Source organism: Tenrec ecaudatus, chromosome 4 (genome assembly GCF_050624435.1).
Source record: "Tenrec ecaudatus isolate mTenEca1 chromosome 4, mTenEca1.hap1, whole genome shotgun sequence".
NCBI lineage: Eukaryota > Metazoa > Chordata > Mammalia > Afrosoricida > Tenrecidae > Tenrec > Tenrec ecaudatus.
In genome coordinates this window covers 169293392-169312387 of record NC_134533.1, presented here as the reverse complement: position 1 = coordinate 169312387, position 18996 = coordinate 169293392, and the positions used below count along the sequence as shown (strand labels likewise).

The 18996-nt window shown below is 45.8% G+C and overlaps 1 protein-coding gene across 7 annotated transcripts in view; it reads right to left on the bottom strand.

Annotated features, from left to right (window-relative positions):
• Positions 1–3971: 3971 nt before the first annotated feature.
• GPR160 (G protein-coupled receptor 160) overlaps positions 3972–18996 on the bottom strand; it is a 35613-nt gene continuing 20588 nt past the window's right edge. The window contains exons 2-5 of one of the 7 annotated variants that reach the window (XM_075548904.1): positions 14808–14934; positions 10656–10735; positions 9110–9350; positions 3972–5479 (exon numbers count right to left, since the gene is read on the bottom strand). In XM_075548904.1, coding sequence (XP_075405019.1) covers positions 4393–5409 — 1017 coding nt within the window. In that variant the 5' untranslated portion in view covers positions 5410–5479; positions 9110–9350; positions 10656–10735; positions 14808–14934 and the 3' untranslated portion in view covers positions 3972–4392. The remainder of the gene's footprint in view (positions 5480–9109; positions 9351–10655; positions 10736–14807; positions 14935–18996) is intronic. The other 6 variants (XM_075548905.1, XM_075548907.1, XM_075548906.1 and 3 more) reach the window with 6 other exon arrangements.

The following is an 18996-nucleotide window of genomic DNA, read 5'->3' as shown; positions in this document are numbered from 1 at the left end:
CTTGGCTTATACTCAGGTCGGCTTATATTTGAGTATATACGGTAATTTCTGTGTTTTAATTCCTTTGTAGAGCTGAGGATGACATCAGTCGCTGAATACAAAACAGTGCCAGGCAGACCAGAAGGACTTCCGACATTTTTATTTTCCTTGGTTCTTATAGCACTTCCTTTAGGGCATTTTTCAAATAATGGAAAGCTATCCACTTGTGGATCATTAACTCAAAGTTAGTTAGTGGGTCACAGCTAGCAATAAAGAAAGCAAAATAGTATAAAATGAATCTGTATATAACATGTAATGGTAAGTGCTGTGACATACACATTTGTACATATACACAAATGAATATGTATTGGTCACAAAATAATAATATGTTACTATCAGAACAAAACCAAAAAGAACCCTCATTGCTTGAGAGTCAAGTCTGACTCACAGTGACAGGACAGGGCAGGAAAGAACTGCCCCTGTGGGTTTCTGAAACTGTAACTCTTTATGGAGTAGAAAGCCTCATTTTTGTCCCAAGGGGCAGCTGGTGGTTTTGAACCGCTGACCTTGTAAATTGGGTGTCAAAAAATGAAAAGCAACCAATTTAAGAAATGCTGAGTTTAATTTTTTAAACATTTAAGTTAACTTTTGTCTATTAGTATTTGTAAATTATCAAAATATCTACTCAAAGTATCTTCAGATTATTTCAAAATGGTCTCAACAGGGAATATTTAGTGATACCTGACAACATTCCCCCAACCCCACTGCTGGAAATACACACAGCAAAACATATGCCCACTCAACACTTCTCCATATACAACACAGTGGCATCAATTAGATTCTTTGAGTTGTACAACCACCTTCTTTTTCTGAGTTGTTCCTCCTCCATCATAAACTCTGTGCCCAAGGCTACTAGCTCATCTTTTGACTTGTGATTGTCAATTTGATGTCATATAGAGAGATCTTAAGCAAGCATAATGCTCAAAACAGACCTGTTTTTTAGATTAGCTCAGCTAGACTATTTGGTTTTTAGTGCTCCAGGAAGTATTTTCAGCTTCTAGTTTAAAGATTATCTCAGACAGTGGTTTCAGGGGTCCATCTAGCCTTCGTGGCACCAGAAATCTGGGATCCAGAGAATTTAGAAATTATGTTCTCTATTCGTTTCCTTCCACTCAACCCCTGTCCCAACAGTATTGTGGTCATCGTTTCTTCTTTAGTATTAATACCAAACTAGTTCCAAGAAATTAGAAAAGTTCAACTCTTGCAAAATGATAGTCTGCTTAATTTTCCCCACTCCTCCCTGAATCTCTGGGTTCTGCGAACCCAATCCCTGCTCTGTCCAGAGGGCTTATGAAAGTTAAGGAGTGGTCTCAATTGGTGGTGGGTGTAGTTCAGTCCATTGTTCAAAGGTCAGGCAGGGGGAAACCAGATGCTGGGGCCAGAGGACACCCTCCACTCCTGGCTCTTGCCAGAGATGAGCCCCAACCCCCTGCTGCTCAGTTTGTTGATTCCTGGGCAGCAGGGATGCCTGTCCACAATCACAGGCACATCTTCCTACCAGCATCTTCCTGCCCCCTCCCTACTTTCCAACCCCCACCCCGCCCTGTCTTCCTACCAGACCCAAGGGGAGGGCATTTGGTGGGAGTTACATGGTGTAATGTCAGAACCTGCTCTCGACACCTGGACTGTGTCTTACTGATGCACACATGCCTGGGGGCTCTGGTAGGATGCTTCCGGTGGGCACGGGCCTCCCACTAATCTTCACCTGCCACACTTTTTCCCAGACCACAGTAACGAAGATAACTGTTAAGCAAAGAGTGTGGTCTGATTTACACCCTCTACTAAGGTGTGGACCTCATTCTCATCCCATTCCATACAGGCATGGGCTAATGAATGCCCTCCACAACGGGACCACAGCCACCGGCAGGTGGAATCCAGGATCATTGTGTGTCACATCGGAGGTGATGGCTACCAGGGTCATGTGAATAGAGTCTAACTCAAGTACCCTTCTGGCATCTTGAATCAAAGCGTGCAAGGATGGTAGCTGGGTACCATCCTGTTCTGGTCTTATGGCTCCTAGAGGCACATTGCCTATCTTCCTCGATTCCTGACTTCTCTTTCTGTTGCTCTAGAGCAGCGGTTCTCAACCTGTGGGTGGTGACCCCTTTGGGGGGGGTCAAATGACCCTTTCACAGGGGTCGCCCGATTCATAGTAGTAGCAAAATTACAGTGATGAAGTAATAACAAAAACAATGTTATGGCTGGGGGAACTGTATGAAACAGGAACTGTATGAAAGGGTGGTGGCGTGAGGAAGGTTGAGACGTCTGGGAACCTCGGGGATGTTCCAGCCTGTGCTTTAGGCACACCGGCAGTCACTGGAATCAATGGCAGCGAGGATTGGGGGCTGCAGCTACTGCTCGGGAGACAGGGGCGGCTATCTGCTTCTCTTAAGAATTTATAGCCTCAGGGACTATCGGGCCGCCCTGAGCTACAATTTACTTGGCGATGGTGTGTGTGTTTGGGGAGGGGAAGCTGGGGTAAGTCTTCCCCCCGCCCCCAGAACAAGCTGTGCCATCCTGAATTGCCACCAGCATCGGATGAGGGTTCCAATTTCCCAACATTTGATATTTTCTGTTTTGCTTTAAAAAAAGAGGAAAAATATCCTCCTCCCAGTGGGCGTGAAATAAGTCTTCCATTTTGGTTTTTACTTGCATCTCTCTAATGGCTAATGAGGGAGCCCTGGCAGTGTAGTGCTCGGTTGTTGGACTGTTTTATCACCAAGCCAGTGGTTCAAAGCACCAGTTGTTCCACGGGAGAAGAGGGGCTTCTACTCTGGCAAAGAGCTAGCCTGGGAACCCCCTAGGGGGGTTCTCTCCTGTCTTGAAGGCAGACAGCCTCATGGCCGGGCTTTGGGGTGACTGATGACACCACGCATCTTTTATGGGCACAGAGGCCATTTGAGTGTGCCTTTTCCTGAATTCTCTGCTCACGTCCTTTGTCCAGTTGATGACGATTTATCTCTGAGTCAGCAAGTCTAATGCATATACTGCAGTTAGTGAGATTCGTGTCAGACAGTACCTGGTTTCCAAAGGTATTCTCCCAGGCGGTAGCTTTTCTTCTCACCTTTTTGGTAAAGTCTTTTGATGTACAAACATTTTGAATGTGTGTTTATTAGATGATCCACCGTCACCGTCTAGACCTAGCAGCATTACCGCGGCCTGTCCTAAACATTCTATGACTGTAGTTTGTACTTTCAGGTCCGTAAACCATTTTGAATTTAGTCTCGGGCAGAGTATGAGGTCTCTGTCCTGTTTCTTTTTTATCACATGGGGAAATTTGATCTTTCAAGCACCATTGACTGACTCCTCCCTTTTCCTTGTTGAATGGACTTGCACCATTTTAAAACCCATGGGTGGGCTTTCTGAAGCCTTGATTGTCCTCACTGGCGCTCGCTGCTGGCACGGAGGAGGCGGACACTGCTCAGCGCACAGAGCTCCAGTTCTATGCTGTCCAGTCCATGCCGATGCTTAGTGACCCGGAAGGACAGAGTGGAACTGCCCACGGGGCTTCATAGGCAGTAGACGTTGTGGGAGCAGACTGCCAGCTCCTCTTCCACGGAGCTGCTGGCAGGTTCAAAGGCCACCCTTTTAACCATGGTGCCACCAGGCTCCGTCCAACACTAGGTGTGACCAACACAGGATGTGACCCAAAATGCCAACAGTGCAGAGGCTGAGAAGCCCTGCTTTCACGTCCAGTGGGCTGCACCGAGCGTGAGGACACAGCTGAGGTGGGTCTGGTGGCTCAAGAGAGGTCCGGTTACCTGCCCCACCCCTCCCCTCCCCCACCCCCAGGATTCTGCAAGGGGAACAGCCCACACGCCTTTCTCCAGAACACAGATGCATGAGAAAAACTTGCTCAAGTTACACTGATCTATTTCTCTTACATGAAAGAAGACATTAAAGAACCAAATCAATGAAAGAAACTGGTTTTATTGCTCTGAATTGGATAACAATGTTTATTTAGGTTCATATCTTAAAGCTGATGATGATTCTCAGATTAAGTGTATATATAGATATCACCCAAACTTCATCTCGCTCCACTGCCATGTTTGAATTAGTAACTACTATTTGTAATAAACATTTCTGAACCAGTATAAAAACGTTTTTCTTGTGATGCTTTTGTTTTGGAAAGAAAACGCTGTCTAACAAATTAATTGTATCGCCTCAAAAGCCACCTTCTAAGTAAGCGTGGACGGTGGAGCGGGGGAGCTTCAGTTCATACTTAGCTCTTGGAGTTGGTAGGAATCCGTTCCTCAGGCACTCACCAGACTAGGGTGTAACTCAGCACTTCACATATCCCGCTTCTCCTTCTGTACAGTTATGACTCATGATTCATTTTAATATGGCAACATTTTAACAAATTATTATAGATATTGGCTTTTCCATTTTCTCGAGAGTATGAATCGTAAGTGGAATGAAACAGCATTTCCAGCTCACAAATGGATCCACAGGTAATGTGAAATCTCTTACATTGAGCTTATGATAATTAAGCCAATACAATGTAGCAATGAGAAAACTATTGACAAAGTACAACCAGGGAATGTTCATCTCAATGTAGGCTGGGATCTGTACTTCCAACAACAGGATGATGACTTGAAGAAGTACAAAGGGCAGCCAGGTCCCAAGGAAGCAGACCGTGAGCTTGGGCAGCACTGTTTGTTTGGGGTTCACGGCATATTCAGAGTGGGGTGGAAAAGGGAAATACAGAACAGTGTCGTTCATGTAGGACGTGACCCTAATCGCCCGGACCAAGGCAGTAACTTCTGACCAAAAGGTGAGGAGGACCAGACCTAAGACCAGCACCATGGAGGAGGAGACCCAGAAGCTCTGTGCGCTGACGTAGAACGGACAGTGGTAAGGAGAGGCATCCTGCGCACTCAGACTCTGGTAGATACCCGGATCTCCCAAAACGAAAGCAAGGACCAGAACCCAAACTAGAATCACTGCAAGTAAATAAAGTAATTTTTGACACTTAAATGGACGTTGGATGGTCTTGGAGAAAATCAGGTAATAATCTATACAGGCTATCAGGAACACTGGATAATGCAAAAAGCCGTAAGTGAAGGAGATAATTTGAGTCAACAGGCAGATGTGGTACCTAGTCAACCTAATGCCGAGAAGTACAAAGTCCCTGAAATAGGAGATAATGGAAATGCTCACCAAGAGGAAAAGATCAATGAGTGCCAGTGAAATACAGAAATAACCCATAAAGTGGTGACAGGCGGTTTTCCTTGTCAGCCCTAGCGTGAGGACATTCAGTACCGTTTTCCCAAGCGTAATCAAGAAGAGCAGGCCGCTGACATTCAGGAGCTGGTGTGCTTGGTGGGCCTTGAACTGAGAAGAGCAGTTCACAGAGGAAAGAACAGTCATAGCTGAGTTCGCTCTCAGATGGCCTGCTGGAACACAGACACGGAAACACTGCGTCACCGCCTTCACATCCCTGCAAAACAAGGGGGGGGGGGCAAGAAAAAATACTGATGCCATCTTTCTTTGATGCTATCTTGCTATCTCTATTTTTAAACTTTACCAAAAAAGCAGCTCTAAATTTCCAATACCCAACCCAACTGTTTTTCCAAATAACTAAACAAATAGGAAATCATATCACTTAAAGAACATGAAATCTGGTCAACAAGAATTGATGTGTACAATTAGGCCAAACCCAGATGGTCCAGCTCCTGCAGATCATTAACGCAAACTGTCACATACATGTGGACACCTGGTTTCCAGAAGGCTACAGATGAGAGTGGGAGCCAGTCCATTCTCCAGGTCCACACCTGCACTAAGCCTCCAAGGAATCCCCTCAGACCACAGAGCAGGGTGTGAACAGCCGTGCAGTGCTTTCATTGTTTTCTGTATATACAACTCAGGATGGGTGGAGCTACAGAGACGTGCCTGCATTCATGGTTCAAGAGGGGTCTGTGGGGAGGGCTGGGGTGGGTGGGGAGCTGAGGACAATGGGTACAAGAAGGCTGTAAATGTGTAAAGTTGATTGTGGAGATGACTGGACAGCTCTTCTTAATGTGATTGAATTGTATGATATGTGAAAATATATGCCATTACAACGGGTTTTTAAAACGTGTCACATGCAAACTTCAACTTGAGTACATCTTTTATTTTTAAAACAATTTTATTGCCACTTTTTCTACATATCATAAAATCCAGTAGTTCAAACCGTATCAAGAGTTGTACAATCTTTACCACAACCAATTTTAGAATATTTTCTTTTTCCCATACTGTTATTCATGTCTTTTTTTCAACTTTGGCAAAAATATACACAGCAAAACACTCACCAATTCGACAACTTGTACAGGTATAATTCAGTACATTGACACTGCTCTTTCTATTGTACAACCATTATTGGTACCCTCACCAACTGGTTCTACCAGTGTCAAAATGATCCCAATGCTCCCTCAGCAAAAACTCTTCCTTTTTCACCCAGAGTAACGACAGGTCACGTTTGGTTTTTGATTTTCTTTTTTTAGTAGTTTTCTTGATGCAATATTCACATCACACACTTCCACCGTTAACCCGATTCTAGAAAGAGTGGTCCATCAACACAATCAGCTCGAATGCCCCCTCCCCCCTTGCACATGCACAGATTGACCCCAATTCTCCCCTTTCCGACAAACCACTGTATCATCAGTTACTCTCTCTCTGCAGCCACTCCCCCTGTGCTTCCTACACTGGGAGACCTAACAGAAATATTTAAAAAATAAAATGAAACGTAAAGAAGGAAACAGTAATGATAATAATATAAAATTCACACCGAGGCAAAGCACTGGGGGAGTGCAGCAGAACAGCAAGGGAATGGAGTGGCAAGGTCCCCAGGGAATGCTGAAAGTGGACTTTGGGGCCAGGGCGTGGTGCCCCAACAGACTGGACTGGAAAACACTCCTAAGGGCCAACAAACGATCCTTGAATTAAATACATGCTTTTCTTTCGTGATGTGTTTTGTTTTGTTCTTTGTCGGTGGTTTGTTTTTGTTGTTTTGTTGTCTGGTTGTATACTGTTGCTTTGTTTTCCTCTGTCTTGTTTTCGTGCATGTTAGTGTCTCCACAGGTCTGTCTGAATAAGACAGGCTGGATGAACTATCTGGAGGAAAAACAATGGGACCGACAGTTCCGGGGGATGGGTTGCGGGGAGGTAGGGGGGTAAGGAAGTGGTGTTAACAAACACAGGGACAAGGGAACAACATGGGACCCAAAATGGTAGTGAGGGGGAAGTGGCAGGCCTGGTGGGGAATGATCAAGGGTAAGGTTGTGTAGAGAAGAGGTATAGCTGTAGCCCAGGTGGGGACGGAGCATGGTAGTAGGGCAGGAGGAAAGTCAAGGGAGATGGAGGAAAGAGCTAGGAGTCAAAGGGCATTTATGGAGGTCTAGACAAAGACATGTACATGCAAATATATATATGAGGATGGGGAAATAGATCTATGTGTCTATATTTATAGGTTTAGTATTAAGGTGGCAGAAGGACCGTGGGCCTCTACTCAAGCACTCCCTCAATGCATGAATACGTTCTTTTATTAAATTGGCATTCTACGATGCTCACCCTCCCGACACAACTGCTGAAACCAAAGCGGGTGAACAAGTAATGTGGTGAAGAAAGCTGATGGTGCCCGGCTATCAAAAGAGATAGTGACTGGGGTCTTAAAGGCTTGAAGATAAACAAGCGGCCATCTAGCTCAGAAGCAACAGAGCCCACATGGAAGAACACACCAGCCTGTGTGATCGAGTGGTCCCGAAAGGATCAGTTATCAGGCATCAAAGAACAAAAAATCATATCATTGGCTGACACCGCCATGATACGATTGCCGAAGACAAACAGGTGCATAAGCAAATGTGGCGAAGAAAGCTGATGGTGCCCGGCTATTGAAAGAGATAGTGTCTGGGGTCTTAAAGGCTTGAAGGTGAACAAGTGGCCATCTAGTTCAGAAGCAATAAAGCCCACATGGAAGAAGCACACCAGCCAGTGCGATCACGAGGCGCCAAAGGGACCAGGTATAAGGCATCATGCAAAAAAAAATATGTGTGTGTGTATGTATGTATATATATGTGTGTGTGTGTGTGTGTGTGTGTGTGTGTGTGTGTGAATGAAGTGGGGAATAGTGAATGAAGGGGGAAGTGCAGAGTGGAAACCCAAGGCCCATTTGTCGGCCACTGGAGATCCCCTCATAGAGGGGTTTAGGAGAGGTGATGGGTCAGTCAGGGTGCGATGCAGTACCGATGAAGAACACAGCTTTCCCCCAGATCCTGGATGCTTCCTCCTGCCAACTACCATGATCCGAATTCTACCTTGCAGGACTGGATAGGGTAGAGGTTGTACACTGATGCATATGGGAGCTGGAGGCACAGGGAATCCAGGGTGGATGATACCTCCAGGACCAGGGGTGTGAGGGGAGATGCTAGGAGAGTGGAGGGTGAGTGGGTTGGAAAGGGAGAACTGATTACAAGGATCCACATGTGACCTTCTCCCTGGGAGAGGGACAGCAGAGAAGGGGGGGATGGGAGATTCCGGATAAGGTAAGATATAACAAAATAACAATCTATAAATTATCAAGGGCTCATGAAGGAGGGGGGAGCAGGGAGGGAGGGGGAAAAAAAGAGGACCTGATGCAAAGGGCTTAAGTGGAGAGCAAATGCTTTGAAAATGATTAGGGCAAAGAATGTATGGATGTGCTTTATACAATTGATGTATGTATATGTATGGATTGTGATAAGAGTTGTATGAGCCCCTAATAAAATGTAAAAAAATTAAAATACAGAGAAAGGCAAAACTGACAAAAATATTTAAAAAGCCAGAGAAGATATTTCTTGGAGCAATTGAGAAATATTTTGGCAGAAAGCAAATTCAAGTTGGATCGAGAGAGATATCAACCTACCAAGCATCCTATTCTCCCACGGTTTGATTCACCATCATCAAGTGTCCAATTCTCTCTGCCTGATAGGAAAGCTGTTCCAGGGCCTCCCCGGTGGCCAGAGGGGATCTGCCAGGGGCAGGTACAACCTGACCGTACACGCAGTACTTCTTTAGACATCACACAGAGAGGTAGAGAATACTTTCATCTACTTACCTATTGCTGTCAGATTGGTTCTGGCTTACAGCAGCCCTCCAGGACTGAGTAGAACTGTCCCAGAGGGTTTCCGAGGCTCTAGGTCTTCACAGAAACACCGCCACCCAGGCTTCTTTGCCGCTTTGATTCACTGGGGGGCAAAACACATTCCTAAAGCAGCAGCTTCAAGTTCAGTCTTCCTCTGCGACAGACCCTGTCCTCTGTTTCCAAGCACTTCTTTCAAGGGAGGGCAGCAAATTCACTGACAGAAAGTTAGACACAAAGCTTATAAGCATAGTTTTCAGGTGTTTTTTTTAGTTGCAGTCAAACAAGTGTTTTCCTGCACGAGCATACTAGCTTAAGTTTGTTTTACTTGAAAATAAGGCAATGCTGAAGGTGGACTTTGGGGCCAGGGCATGGTGCCCCAACAGACTAGACTAGAAAACACTCCTAAAGGCCAACAAATGATCCTTGAATTAACTACAAGCTTTTCTTTCTTGTTGTGTTTTGTTGTCAGTGGTTTGTTGTTGTTTTGTTGTATATTGTTGCTTGGTTTTGCTCTGTCTTGTTTTTGTGCATCTTATTGTCTCCGCAGGTCTGTCTAGGTAAGATAGCCTGGATGAACAATCTGGAGGAGAAAACAACGGGACCGACAGTTCCTGGGGAACATGGGATAGGAGGTGGGGGGAAAGGAAGTGGTGTTAACAAACCCAGGGACAAGGGAACAACAAGTGATCCAAATCGGTCGTGAGGTGGGTGTGGCAGGCCTGGTAGGGCATGATCAAGGGTAATGTTACCAAGAGGAATTGCTGAAACCCAGGTGGGGGCTGAGCATGATAGTGTGACAGGAGGAACGTCAAGGGAAATAGAGGAGGGAGTTGGGAGGCAAAGGGCATTTATAGAGGTCTAGATAAAGACATGTACATATGCAAGTGTATTTATATATGAGGATGGGGAAATAGATCTATGTGCCTATATTTATAGGTTTAATATTAAGGTAGCAGAGGGACATTGGGCCTCTACTCAAGTGCTACCTCAAAGCAAGAATACTTTCTTCTATTAAATTGGCATTCTATGATGCTCGCCTTCCCAACACAATTGTGGACGACAAAGTGGGTCAATAGTCAATTGTGAAGAAAGCTGACGGTGCCTGGCTATCAGAAGATATAGTACCTGGGGTCTTGAAAGGTTGAGGGTAGACAGGCAGCCATCTAGCTCAGAAGCAACAAAGCCCACATGGAAGAAGCACACCACCCTGTGTGATCACGAGGTGCTGAAGGGATCAGATATCAGGCATCAAAGAACAAAAAATCTTATCATTGGGTGCACACCTCCATGATGCGATTGCTGAGGACAAATGGGTGCATAAACAGATGTGGCGAAGAAAGCTGATGGTGCCTGGCTATCAAGGTGTATAGCGTCTGGAGTCTTGGGGGCTTGAAGGTAGACAAGTGGCCGTCTAGCTCAGGGGTGGGGGAGCCCACATGGAAGAAGCACACCAGCCTGTGTGATCACGGGGTGTCGAAGGGATCAGGTATGGGGCATCATCAGAACAAGGAAGTCTTACCACAGTGAATGAGGGGGGGAGTGCAGAGTGGAGACCGAAGGCCCATTTGTCGGCCACTTGAGATCCCCTTGCAGAGGTGTCTAGGGGAGGAGACGAGCCAGTCAAGGTGTGATGTAGCAACGATGAGGAGTACAACTTTCCTCTAGTTCCTAAATGCTTCCTCCCCCCCACCCCCCACCCCACTATCATGGTCCGAATTCTACCCAGCAAGTCTGGCTAGACTAGAGGATGTACGCTGGTACAGATAGGAGCTGGAGGCACAGGGAATCCAGGGTGGATGATCCCTTCGGGACCAGTGGTATGAGTGGCGATACTGGGAGGGTAGAGGGAGAGTGGGTTGCAAAGGGGGAACTGATTGCAGGGATGGATCTACATGTGGCTTCTTCCCTGGGGGATGGACAGCAGAGAAGGGGGTAGAGACGTCGGACAGGGCAAGATATGACAAAATAATGATTTGTAGGTTATCAAGGGCTCATGAGGGAGGGGGTAGTGGGGAGGGAGGGGAAAGAATGAGGAGCTGATGCCAGGGGCTTAAGTGGAGAGCAGGTGTTTTGAGAACGATGAGGGCAATGAATATACAGATGTGCTTTACACAGTTAATGTATGTATGGATTGTGATAAGAGTTTTAAGAGCCCCTAATAAAACGATTTAAAAAAATAAAATGGCATCAACCACAAAAACCAGAAAATAGTGGAAAGAGTGGACAAGGAAGACAGCTCAGGATTTCTCTGAAGAAGGTGATCTTTCAGCTGCTGCATGGGGCGAGCCGTGAGCCAGGCTTTCCTGGGGAGCTCTGAGAACCTTTCAGAAAGTGGAGGTCGATGGAGGCACAAGAACAGCACCTCAGGCTGGATGGAGACAAGTGGAACAGGAAGTCAGGATAGAGACAAGAAGAAGGTGAGAAGGAATGTCAAAGCAGGCCTCCTCTTACTCCCCAAATGAAGCAACTCCCAAACAACTCCAAGCTCTTTCTGCACAACTGGTCAGCCCCGGGCTTAAGAATAGCAAACAGATGGATCAAAACAAACGAACCCAACGAACTCTCCAACTTATGCCTTTAACTAGTGGGAATGAGTGAAAATGACAGTCCTTAAATGGAAATAAAAACGCATGATTTTGCAGTCACTAAAAAGGGTTTCCAGGATAAAAGGAAGACTTAGTTTTTACTCTATCCTTAAAAAAATTAAAATAAGAAAATCGTGATAAATATCTACAATAAATTAAGTGAAATGACGGTTAAAAAACTATGCAGCACCAGAAGACCCAAAACAAACAAACCAAAAACATTGCTGAGAACAAGGCAGGTTGGAGCAGAGACCCAAAACCCATCTGTAGACAATGGGACATCCCCTCACAGAAGGGTCACAAGGAAGGGATGAGTCAGCCAGGATGCAGTATAGCTCCGTTGAAACACAATATTCCTCTGGTTCTTTGAGGCTTTTACACACACACACACACACACACACACACACACACACACACACACACACACCATAGCCCAACTATTATGACCCCAGTCCTGCCTGTCACTGCAGGCTAGACAAGAGCATGCACATTGGTACAGATAAGAGCTCAGGACACAAGGAATCCAGGTCAGTTAAACCTCTCAGGAATAGAATTGGAGCAGCCATACCAGGAGGGGAGGGAGAAGATGGAGAGGAAGGGGAACAGATTGCAATGATAGATGCATAATCCACCCCACCCCCAGGAGGATGAACAACAGAAACATGGGAGAAGGGAGACAGCGGTTGGTGTAAGATATGAAAACAATAATAATTTATAATTTACTAAGGGGGCACAAAAGTGGGAGGGGGAGGGAGGGGAAAAAAGAAGAGCTGATATCAAAGGCTCAAATAGAAAGTAAATGTTTAGAAACTAATGATGGCAACATATGTACAAATCTGCTTGATACAACTGATGTGTGGATAAGAGCTGTAAGAACCCCCTCCCAAAATGATAAAAAAAAAAACCAACCAAACAACTATGCAGCAACATGTCATCAAGCTTTTATAAGAAAAAAATTACATAGGCATAGAAAAAAACAAGCAAGTTATTTAAGTTACTAATAAGGTAGCACATACTTATAGGGCTTGGGTGGTTCTTAAACTTTATGATGAAAAAATGTGAAGTCAGAAAAATACAGAAACAAACTGCGTTTGCCTGAAAGCAAAGCCCAATTCAGTCCTTCAGTGGACTCGTTGCTATTTTAGACATGCGTCTGGTGCCAGTAGATCTGGATGATAGAGAAGAGGAACAAGGTTGAGAGAAGGCTAAGCGCACACACACACACACACACACACACACGCACACCACGCACACACACCACGCACGAGGGGTCTTCAGAAAGGTCACAGGAAAATGGAACTAAAAGATAATGGAATTTTCCCACCAACTTGCATCTGTAAAATAGTTGATTTAAAACAAACACAGTATCTTTTGTAACTCTCAGTCCACTCAAACATACTCGTGGCAGTGGGCTGTTTGGTGCCATCAAACCCATTTCGACTCACCAGGAGCCTGTGTGGCAGGGCAGGGCTGCCCCGGCACGGATGTTCTTGGCTGTAATCATGACAGAAGCAGATTGCGGCGCTTTCTCCCCTAGAGAAAGGGCGTCGACCCCACCACACTGGTTCATAACTGGTTGCTTCACTATTGTGCCAGCAGGCTCCCCTCCCCCAGAGGCACAGAGCACCCACCACGGGCATGCTAGTGGTGGGTTCGGGTCAGGGGGCCTAGATGGAAGGACAAGCCTACAGGAAGTCCTTTGTGCCAAGGAACAAACCAACGAGGCTTAAATTGAAAAACGTTTCGAACGAGGAGAGGTTTCATGTGCCCTCTATGGTTACTACACTTTTGAGATGATACATTTCTACTCTGTGGCTTAGAGAAGGGGGTCTGGGTTTGTTTTTTATAAAGACTCCTTGGGGTTCATGAGGTAGGGGGGAGTGGGGAGGGAGGGGCAAAATGAGCAGCTGATATTAAGGGCTCAAGTGGAAGGCAAATGTTTTGAGAATGATGATGGCAACAAATGCACATACGCGCTTGACACAATGGGTTTATGTATGGATCGTGATAAGAACTGTAGGAGCCTCCCAATAAAATGATTTTAAAAATCAAACAAAACTGCGACCTACTATATATAAGATTTAAATTACTACAAGGAAACTTATAGAAATATCTGTGGACTTTAGACTAAGAATTGGAGCTGAACGCTTTTTTCAAAATGATTAAAAATTAATAAAAACTAAATGTTTTTTTAAAAAAAAGACTCATTTAGAAAAATGTGTCTTTTAGGATAAAATAAATGAAAACTACGTATCTAGAAAACATTATCTTTTATAACTACTATATGCTAGTCCCCACCGTTCACTGGCTCTTGAGGGTGCACCAGCTGGGAGGCCAGCAAAGCAGGCAGTCCCTGGAGGAGGCGGCCAGCTCCAAGGGCTCCTGGCGGCTGGGGAAGGGCTCCCTCCCAAGGAAGTGAAGACACCCTCATGGCACCAGTCACAGACCTCTACGTCAGAGGACTGGATGGAAGAAGCCGGGCAAGTCCGGAACGGGCGTGAGAAGCTGGGAGACACCTGGGAGCAGGGAAAGCAAGGCCCAGGCAGAGAAAGCAGCGTCAAGGCATGGGAAGGGCGCGTGCACAGAAAACCAAACTGTTCCTGGTTGTTTTTCAATCGTCCCTGCATGCCACAATCATGGAGCCAATCTAGACTTTCTTAGATGATTCCGATTACATCTCCTCTACCCTACTTCCTTCATAAACTGCTGAACATAAGCCAAATTCCAATAGTTTGGTTTTGAACCATCTCCCAGGATAGGACCCCCAAATCCACCTGTCTCAAATCTTCGTTTAAAAATATACATGGTTACTAAAGGGATTCAGAGATCTATAAAATGGGGTCTTTCTCCTGCTTAAATTATGGAACGCCTCACAAAACAACTCAGGTGCATCACCTGTAACCTAACGAGTTCCCGTGGAGTCCTGCCCAAGGCACCTGGTCTTCCTGACGCTTGCCTGCTGGTTTGTTCGAGTCAGGTCCAGGTGAGCAGTATTAGCAGGGCTGACGGGAGCCAACCGTGGCTTCTTGTCACCGACTCAGTGGCTGATCTGAGGCTTTGCATTCTTAGCAGCATACCATACTTACTCTGCGTTCTCCACGGGGTCCCGGGGGTTGGTGGTGTTCCTATTTCATACTGCGTTTACTGCCCTAAGCCGCTTCCTTTGGGTGTCTGCACTTCGTGCTGCTATGCCCAAATTGCTAGATGAATAAGCTGAGTGTGAAATAGAAACAAATGATCATCACTACTGATTACTGACCATCGCTCATCATCAGCTTAGTGATCAACAATTTGCTGATGAATAACCGTCTAAATGAGTCTGGTACAAGTGGCTCCAGACCCCAGACTTAGAACAAACATCCCTCTGTGGATTGGGCCAGTGACTCATGGCTAATAGTCTTAGTTTCTTTTCAAGAAATGGGACACACACTGCTAACCCCTCCAGGCCTTTAGCTATGGATGCATATGACATGACATCTACTTAGAGAAGCCTGGCTTCTACAAACTTCTGAGTCTAAACCAGAAGTTTCCAAAATGTTTGGATTCAGGATTCCCAGACATTCATTACATGCTAACAGAACATATATTTCTATATCAAGTACTGTATTTTTCTAAACAGACACCTTCAGTAAGAAGAGTGGCATTTTTTTTTAACATTTCCACAAATCACTTTAGTGTCTGGCTAAACAGCAGACGGTTGAATCCGTACCTTGTATATTTGATCAGTTGTGGTTCCACACAACTGCAAAAGTCCACTGTATATTTGTGAGTTTAAGGATACAAAAGGCAAATCTTAGTATTATCATGAAAATAGTTTTGACCCTAGAACCCACAGAGGTGGGCTGAACGACGCGCGGGCACTGGAGCCACACTTTCAGAATCACTGCTCCACACACGTCTTTACCTTCCACAAAAGTCATCCCACTCAGATGTGCTGCACAGCCTCGTAGGCTGTTTCAGGAAAGTCTCATTTCCATCCTTGGCCTCTTCAGCACACTGCGGTAAACCTCTTCCGTCAACTCACAGGTGGGAATGCAGAAAGGGACCCAATGCTCTCTGTGAAAGCGCCTCCTAGAAACGAAGCCTTATCCAAACAGGAGTGATCACGTAGACTCCTGGTCCCCGTGTTGCTGCTGCTGCTGCCGTGGCAACCAGTTGGTGGCGCCTTACAGCGACCCTGTACATGAAACACCACACGCTCCTGCCCCACCCTCACAATTGTTCTCTTGCTGAGCCCATCCGTACGGCTACTGTGTCAGTCAGTCCTTCTAGTTGAGGGTCTTCCTCCTTTGGGCTGCCCCTCGACTTTACCAAGCACGACGCCCTTTTCCTGGGCCAAGTCTCTCCTAACAACATGTCCAAAGGATGTGAGACGGAGCCTCGCCCGCCATCCTTGTCTCTACCACGTACACTGGCCACTCCAGGACAGATCTGTTGGTCTTTCTAGCAGTCCACGGACGTTCACTATTCTTGGCCAACACCGCACTGCAAATGCATCGTCTTCTTCAGTCGTCCTTCTTCAAACGGCACCCAGAGGATGATGGAATTAACTGACCATTTGGACACTTTCTTTAAGATAATTTATGGAGTTGTAAGGAACATATATATCATACAACTCAGTAGCTCAGTCAGATCAAGAAGGGTTGTACAGTCATCACCACAATCAACGTGGGATCATTTTCCTCCTCCTTGTACCATGTACCATGGCTGTTTGGATACTATCTTGTTAACCTTCTAAAAGGTAAATATAAAAAGACTTTTAAAATCATGGTCCTTATTTGATAACTTAAAAAAAATCAGTGAATAAATAAAATGCTATTCAATTCTGATAAGTGTTAATGACCAGGTGTTTTGCTTTCATTTATTTACCCAGGTATTAGATTTTTATAGAAAATATATTAAAAAGAGAGTTTAACATAATTTACACAGTACAAAACTCAAGTTACAGATGAGTATACAACTGAACTGTCTCTCCTATTGGTATATGTGAATTATGGTGCCGGTGAGGGATTTTGAAAGTACCACGGACAGCCAGGTACCACACAGATGGGTCCTGGAAGACGCACAGCCAGGATGCTTCCCAGAAGGGCTCTGGACTTGCTGTCAGGAGGGGCCAGGCCCTGGACAAGGACATCATGCTTGGGAAAGTAGAGAGGGTTAACCAACAAGACGGCCCTCAGTGAGAGGGTGGCTGCCTCCGATGGCTCAAACAGCACCGTAAGGATTGTGCAGGACCAGGCAGGTGGCATTCTGAGTCAGAGCAGACACCAACAGTGTCTGACCATGCCCACCTACTCCTACGCCCATTTCAGAATTCTGGTTTGTAAGCCATTGTGACTGAGCAGCTTTGGGTTTCATTTCCTCCCTGTCCCTACCCCTAGGTATGTGTCAGTACCTCCAGCTGGTCTCCCAAGGTCTTTTCCAAATCACGACCTCAGTGCTCTTTGTTCAGTGTTCTTTGAAGTTTAATACAAATTGTTAGCTGCTCTCTAAATTGGTGTTCTTTTCTCTAAGAAGCAGATACAGGCCCTGCGGTGAGAAGCAACTCGGCTCAGCCTATTGGCCTGAGGCTGGGTCTTTCAGGAAGTTCTTTCCTTTTAATTTTAACTTTGTGTTCTGAGTTGGGTGAAGGCCTACAGAGAAAATGTTTCCAATTCAACACGTCACACACATTTGGTTTCATGTCACCGATGGAAATCCCCACAAGGCACTGTTACTCATGCCACTTCCTTCCTATGATTTCAGTTTCCTAGTCCGTCTCATTCCCAATTCCAGGAGCTCTGGTGGTGGTGTGGGTATGTGTTGGACTTCTAACCACAGGTCAGCAGTTCAAAACCACCAGCAACTCTGTAGGAGAACAAAGCTTTCTACTCCTGTAAAGAGTTATAGATCAGAGCTGGAAACACAGGGAATCCAAGACAGACAAACCCCTCATGACCAATAATGAGAGTGGAAATACCAGGAGAGGAAGTCCGGGAAGGTGGGGAGAAAGGGGGAACTGATCACAATGACCTATATATAACCCCTTTCCCCGGGCAACAGAAAACAGAAAAGTGGGTGAAGGGAGTTGGACAGGGTAAGGCATGACAAAATAATAATAATTTATAAATTATCAAGGGATCATGAAGAAGGGAAGGCTGGGGAGGGAGGGGAAATGAGCTGATACCAAGGGCTCAAGCAGAAAGCAAATGTTTTGAGAATGATGATGGCAACATATGTACAAATGTGCTTGACACAATAGATGGATGTGTGGATTGTGATAAGAGTTGTATGAGCCCCCAATAAAATGATTTAAAGAAAGAAAGAGTTCATCTCGGGAGCCCCGAGACAGTTCCGTCTGTCCTACAGGCCTTCATGAGTCAGAATTGGCTACATGGCAGCCAGTTTGGGGTTTTCTTGTTTCCTAACCTCTCTGAACTTTGTCCTTGGGGGGGAGGGGTTAGATTTTATGCATGAAAATGTAGGGGTGGAGTCAAACCTATCAATCAGTTTGATGATGGATGCCTCCTTGGGGGTATGGCCTTTTAAGAAAAAGACAATGAGAACATCTCTCCTCTCTCTGGCCTTTGCCCTTCCTGAATTCTGGGGTTGTGTGCGTGCCTACAGCACACCTGGAGCTCCGCCTCACCCTGCTATGTCTCCACCGACCCTGGGTCCACAACACTGTGCCCACCACCTTCTGAGCTCCCTGATTCCCACTCCCCCTTTCTGTCACCAGCCTGCAGCTGTGTGAGTCAGAGGAAGACCTGGCTCACATCAGCCCTATAGAGTCTGATGGACTGGCTGGAATGCCATCTTATTTAAAGAAAAAAAAACTTCTTGATATAAAGTTTTTTCTTATACATGTATATCGCTGGTTTTGTTTCCCTAGACAACCCAGCCTAACACACTGGGCAAATGCTGCTCTTCTGATCTCAGTGGGTTGAGGACAAGAGTCCTAAGACTTCTAAAGAAGGAGGCTGACAGCCAACATTTCCAGCCTTTCCCCCTTTTGACTTGGACGCGCCCACTCTCCGCTCTGGCTTCCTGCAGTGAGCCTGCCCCCAACCTCTTGGCCCCAGTCCCTAAGGGAACTTTTACATGCTGTCCCCTCTGACCCCCACTATTCCGACCATCAGCTGTCCCTAACCAAAAGGCTGGTCACTTACGCCTGCTTATTTCTTTGCTCACTCCTGGATGACCACAGGCCAGCTGTTTGCCTTTGCCTTCTTATAGCTGCCCTGACTAGTAGTCTAGAGCCTGCGCTCTTGTGCCATTTTTCACTAGATGCCCATC